The 6,504-nt window shown below is 49.4% G+C and overlaps 1 protein-coding gene across 1 annotated transcript; it reads right to left on the bottom strand.

Moving 5' to 3' along the window:
* Positions 1 to 2,211: 2,211 nt before the first annotated feature.
* Z519_09895 (uncharacterized protein) lies at positions 2,212 to 3,183 on the bottom strand (the record flags this gene model as incomplete). The annotated part of the gene is made up of 4 exons (XM_016767615.1): positions 2,212 to 2,430; positions 2,490 to 2,702; positions 2,758 to 3,047; positions 3,108 to 3,183. 4 exons carry the CDS (start codon positions 3,181 to 3,183, stop codon positions 2,212 to 2,214), a joined length of 798 nt encoding a protein of 265 aa, XP_016616407.1.
* Positions 3,184 to 6,504: the final 3,321 nt, after the last annotated feature.

The following is a 6,504-nucleotide window of genomic DNA, read 5'->3' as shown; positions in this document are numbered from 1 at the left end:
TGGCGACGCTAGCGGCAAACCATGAGGCTCAAATGGAAAACCAAAGGACCCAGTATCAAGAGCAAATGGCGACGCTAGCGGCAAACCATGAGGCTCAAATGGAAAACCAAAGGACCCAGTATCAAGAGCAAATGGCGACGCTAGCGACCCAGATGAGAAACCAGGAGGCCCAATATCAAGAGCAGATGGCGGCCATTCCCCAAACCATAGCTCGGGCAGTAAAGTCAGAACTCCACCCCGGTCTGGGGGTATTTGTGTTCCGCAACGAGGAAGATTTTGTTAGATCCAAGAAGAAGAGTGGACAAATCATACAGCTCACCGGCCGGGTCTGGGCGCGAAGGCGCTAGAGTGCTTGGCAAGAGGGTATGGGATCTACAGGCTCTGGTCCTCTAGTGTCATCTGTTTGATGGACATCTTAAGGGATACGAATATGTGGATACGCCCTTAAGAGATGGCACGGATCATCGAGGACGGTACAGTATGAGAACGATGAGAAGAACGAGAGCGCAATCCAGCGGACCGCGAGTGCGACGTGCCGCTGACTTCTGCTGAAGGTATTTCAGAATGAGGGCACGAAAACATCCACTCCTTGAGACATTGGCCTAAAACGACGTCAAAGTAGGCAGCCACTATGCGTTGATAATGAGCCTTATACATCCTGCGTGCCCTCTAAGAGATGGTTGACAACTCGTCGTTAACTGTTCACGGCGACAGGGTGAGGTCTATGTATTTAGAGGGATGGTGTATACGAGTCTGTTCGGTCAGAATTCGTTGCCGCTTTCACAATATTGTACTAGTTCTCACTTTTTCCTGCTGTTGCCAATAGGTTCGTCAAAGTCTTTTACAGCATGCAAATTCCTCACTAATAGTGTTAGAGCTACTGCCGTATCGCCCAGCAAGGCTAGGCTCCTCAGTAACAGATCCAAGATAGTATGAACTGGATGTGAGGAAATGTTGACAGCGTTGCAAGATAGCCACTGTGGCAAACCACCTGAGACGCTAGCTGTCACACCACCTGCGGCACTTACCTCAACACCGTCATTCTCACTGACCTGCGACAGCATGGCAACACAATAGGAGGTTTCAGGAATGGCCTTTGGATTACAGGCAAAAGCGCATATAAACAGGCAGAGTCTATCTGAACAGGCAGAGGGGCCAGACACAATCAATCAGATAGATCCACTCTCACTCTGTTTACAACATCAGGAACCTTTGGATAGACAGGCTTCAGTACATTGCCACTCCATACCCTACCTTGTGCTCGCAAGCCACGTGATACCTCTCGAGCCCTTTTCGTAACAAGTCAACACCCCTTCTTGGTATAATTGTTACACTCGAATCGCCTGTTCTAGGTAAACAACTGTCTTAGTTAGCAACGTCGACGGCGTTTATGCGATAATTATAGGCCTCAATCACCGTTAGTATTTCAAAGCGCCTGCGGACATTATCGCTAAAGATAGTGTAACAGGGCAAAGTGGTTGTACCAGGAAAAGGCTGAGGCATGAGAGAGCGAGGCTGTGGATGTCTGGACATGTGACCAGACAAGGTCTAGGGGGTCTTATCCTGTGGCTCTCGAGGCGCTGGGAGAGCAACCTAGCCATCACGGATGACGGATGACAATTGAGCATGGATAGGGGCAATTGACACAGGCAACTTGTGCTGCGCTTTGCAAATCACCACTGGCGATGACAGATAACAGTGCTAGACAGAGTCGATTGTGCTGGCATTCCTACCATTCTTTTGTATACTGAACAGAGTCTTTCTATTATTGTTGTTGTTTCGTTCTCACACCAAGTGATTCTTCTACTGCCGTTTGCTGCCACCGTTCCCCATTGCAGTCGGGCATGCCATTGTCTTAGGCGCCGCCTCCTTCCAGCGGTGCCTTTGGTGTTGGTGGTGTGTTTGTGCTGGCCGCCGCCAGATTGGCGTTCTCAGTATCTGACCTGCAGGACAGACCTCTGCGCGTTCTCGCGCGTGCAAGTCGAACTGTGAAGTGCTCTGGCTACAATATAAGGGCCGCACATTCCTCCCTAGCTCCTCAAACCCTTTCCAAGGCTCTGAGTCTCTGTATATACGCTTAGTATGCGAACGATATTACAGCTAGTTACTTTTATTGATCCGTCTATTCATTGATAGCCTTCTCTTACAGTCCAAGTCTAATATCACCTGGCTTTAGGTAGATCCATTTAATACTATCTAGGCAACGGAGTTTCATCGAAACATCATTCCTCCATCAACGACTATACTTGTCCCAGTAACGAAATCGGAGGCCGGACTACTGAGAAACAGAGCAGTACCACGAAGGTCTGAAGGATGACCCCATCTTCCACACGGGGTGCGATTGACAATGTACTCCTCCATCTCGGGATACTTATCCAGAAGTGCTTGCGCCAGGGGAGTTTTTATGTACCCAGGACAAATACAGTTTACCTACACTAATGTTAGACACTTGGAGAGAAATGGATACATTAGTAATATACGAGACTTACTTGAATCCCGTGACATGCCCATTCATTGCTAAAGGCTTTGGTCATTTGTAAAACTCCCCCTTTGGTGGCCGCATATACTGAGACATTTGTCATTGCCACGAAAGATGTAAAAGAACCGAAGTTGATGATCTTTCCTGGCCGGGCAAGTTCAATTAAACGTTTTCCGAATTCTTGAGCAGCGATGTAGGCCCCTTTCAAGTTAACTGAGATGATCTAGGGTACATATGTTAGCTTGATGCCTACATGAGATGTACGGCTGGCTGCTGACTAGGTCAATTTGGTCATCGGTCACTTCCTCGATCGGGCCCCTCCGGTTTAAGCCCGCACAATTCAAAAGAATATCCGGTACGATGCTCGACTTCCACATGCGATCGAACGTCGCCCGAAGTTGGTTCGAGTCTCCGACATCGCACGCGAAACCAGTTACTTTCCTCCCAACTTTTCTCACTCCTTCTTCCAGCGCGCCCTGGCCGGGGTCTTGCGGAAGATGAATGGACACAATATCGGCTCCGCTCTCTGCCAGAGCGATGCAAATTTCCAAACCAAGTCCCCCTGTACCTGTTGAGTCGTGAATACACGTGTCTTAATTGCGCAACTGAGGGTCCGAGCCTCTCTCACCTCCAGTTGCGATGACTGTTTTGCCTTCAAGGGAGAACAGCTGCGATGTTGGAACACGAGGAACTTGAGTGGCCATGGATTTCGGTTAGACAAACAACACAGTCAAAGTGTACAAGGAATTGCGAAGGCTTCTGCTTTGAAAGCGCGAGTGAAATTGGTCCTGCGTGTTGAACGTGTTGGCGGTTGTAATAAGAACCCAGGCTAGCAGGCTGGGAAGGATCGCAGTGGCTAAGTTGGTGGCAATGCCTTTTGCATGAAAAGTGTCTATCTGAGTATGTACCGAGGGGAAAGAGTCAGGACTCGCGGCTAACTAAAGAGAGGGGTGCCAAGGCCCCTCCAGGCTAGTCCTGGACTAGCCGTCGTTCATAGGGCAGAGCCACGTGACAGCCTTTAAATGTTCCAGAAACCCCCATGACATTACTTCGCCGAAATGGCCAAAATACGGGAAATACACCCTTTTGAAAGAGACGCGATAGATCAGATACTCAGATTCTGTGAGGCTAACGAACTGTAATCACGTGGACCATGGAACTGTGTTCTGTCCTGATTGTTGCTATCTAATGGCCGCCATTTCAGCGAGTTCTTTCCTGTCTATACAGACATTTGCCCTAGTTGACGAAATCAACCCCAAAAGATCCTTCTGAACTGTATTATGAATGGGGGTATTGATCATTCTTGGAATGGCCATTGGAATGGGTATTTAATCACGGCCCGATGCCGATCACGTTGATCGTGGTCGAGGTCTGTCTCTCAGCTTTCAGCTGTGACATAACTAGTTCTGCAGATGGATTTAGAAAAAGCCTCCAAGCATAGGCATATGGTTTCCCCTCTCTGCCCTCTGCATGTGGCGGTTCCAGCTGGCACCCCTGCCCATTCAACTTGCTCGATATTGTTGTGCCGATCGAAGTATCGGACGCTACAACGGCCAGGTCAAGGTCTGTATAAAGTTGGTCCCCTGGATAATCCGACCACACCAATGTAACCTTAGGGTCAACCGCTCATCATGTTCGGGAATCTTAATTGGGTTCGCGGGATCCTGTGTGGGATGTCTTCAGAAACGATTTCTTGCTCCTCGAAGTCTGAATTATAAACCTTGCGAGCGACGGCCAATGGAGCAGGCAAGATCAACTAGGCCAAATCGAGGTTTATGGTTGTGAGGATGTTGACGCCAGTGGCAGAAGAACCGCGCCATTGATAAGGAGCGCCTTGATGAACGCGGCACTTGGAAAACGGGCCTTAATCCTGTTGACGATTGCCTCACGTCTCTGAATATCGTTTAAGCCATCATCCTAAAGGGCAGCCTCGTTTCGGACAGCCTCGTGCAGGAGAGCCTGGCGCAGGACGGCCGCGCAGCCGGCAATAAGTGGAGTGGCCATGTTTGTCCCGTCTAAGTACCACCAATTATAGTCCTTGTGTGGATATCTTGATTGTCCTTGGTGTGCGGAATTCGCTGAGAGTACCAAGTAGATATGTGCCCGAAGTCACAACATCGGGTTTAACCCGTTGCTCCACAGTAGGTTCGCGACTCCTGAAGTGGCCAACTTCATCGGCTTTCTCTTCGTCGTTTTCGGTGGCACCCACCGTAATACAGTTCTTCACGACCGCTTCCGCCCCAATTTGCGCTGGTAGTAAGATTTCGACAGGGTAGTCATCGTCGTCACCGTCATTGCCGTTACCAGCAGCGAAGCAGATCGCTAGGTCCGGGTTGTACCAAACGAAGCTATCAATCTCTGCGGGCCTGTTACTTGGATTATAACGAAGTTGCTTTCGCTTACAACTAGTACCCCAGGAATTGGTGTGCACTCGCGCCGAGGTCCTCAAGGCTAGTGGGGATCCCGTTCAAGTCTGGACCAGAGCATTGAACAACAAGTTTGCCCCTGGAGCGGTTCCGCTAATCTCAAGTCCCCTCTCCGTTTCACCACTACCAACGGCCAAGGCACAAACATAAGGGCCGTGGCCATCAATATCAATGACTAAGGGGATGTTGCTTCGTGGATATATCGACAGGACGCGACTCGTTTTCCGGCTGGTAATTGGATCCTTTCGCAGAAATACGTGGTGACCATTCATGACGTATTCTCTATCAAATCCGGTGTCTGCAACAGCGATAACTTCTCCTTCACCATTGTACGTGTGGTCTGGCTAAGCGTTGCCTCAGACATCCGCTCTCAGGATCACTCGAGCAATATGGGTTCGCGTCTCCCGTTTATAGACCTTTCAATAGCCCGTACTTCGTCAATCGACGCCAGAGGCACAAGGTATCGCTCCTACATCGCTTACCGCAATCTGTGTTGACTAAACTTCAGTGTGTCTACCATTAGGTGTGCCATTTTTACTACGTAATTTCCGAGTTTTTCCGGGTTCACGTCGTCGTGAAAGATGATATTAACCTCATGTGAAATGCGTGAATGACTCCGGGGACCTTATGCTACCCGGCTCAGGCTCGCTGAGATATTGTATTCCCGCCAGTATACATGCACATAAGCGGCATAGTGCAGTAGACGTATCTCATCCAGATTGGTTCCCTTGCGGTGATACAGCTATGTGTTCTTTGACACGTACCTGTGGAGCCTGAGGCCCATGCTTCTTAACTGTTTCATCTGTTAGAACGCTAGGGACATCCAACTCTAGATCAAGTTGTGGCTGGACCGTGCACAGGGTTCTACGGCCGCTTCCGTCTTTAAGTCAAGCATATTCCCATTTATCGTAATGGGGAACAGAGGAGCTCTTTCCGGGGGTTGCTTCATATTCCAGAATGTTCACGTCCAATTTATGATTGAAATACACCCAAGCACCAGGCAGAACTAGGTGACTGACAAGATTTCCTTTTTCGGCTGGTAAGGATATGAATAGATCCAAACCCATCCTCTCCTATCTAGATAGGGATCGCCGCACTGGACCTCGGGATCTCGAGCGTGAGGAGCGGGTATCTTCTTGGTAGCAGGACCAGGGAACGTCTATTGATCCATAAACGCCAGCAATCACATGGTTAATGGCATGCGGATGGAGTCAAGAGTGTTATACTGTAGTCTGGAGGGCAGGTCCCCTAGCAGCTGCGACGCTAATTGGACCGGGTTTTGAAACCACAACAGTGATGTCCTCAAAATGTTGGTTAATGACCCAAACGTGTGGTGGTACTCCATTCGTTGCCGGGGTAGTGGCGATGCCGGCTAATTTCTCCGCTGCATCTGCAACTCCTCGTAGGTAAGATGAAAGACGCTTCCATTCTTCAGTTGTTTCGAGGGTGGGGAGTTCTGAACTCGTCATTTAACGTTGCTCGACTTCGCCTTCTTCGTAAGTCTATGTTCGGTCATACTCTGGTTTTTCTTCAGAAAGTGCAAGGGAAGGCTAACGGGTTCCTGTGGATCGACTGAGACGGAACTGCTCTGCGGTGGAA

The sequence above is a fragment of the Cladophialophora bantiana genome, assembly GCF_000835475.1.
Source record: "Cladophialophora bantiana CBS 173.52 unplaced genomic scaffold supercont1.16, whole genome shotgun sequence".
NCBI lineage: Eukaryota > Fungi > Ascomycota > Eurotiomycetes > Chaetothyriales > Herpotrichiellaceae > Cladophialophora > Cladophialophora bantiana.
Note: the sequence above shows the minus strand (reverse complement) of the source record. Positions and strands in the feature narration are given on the sequence as shown.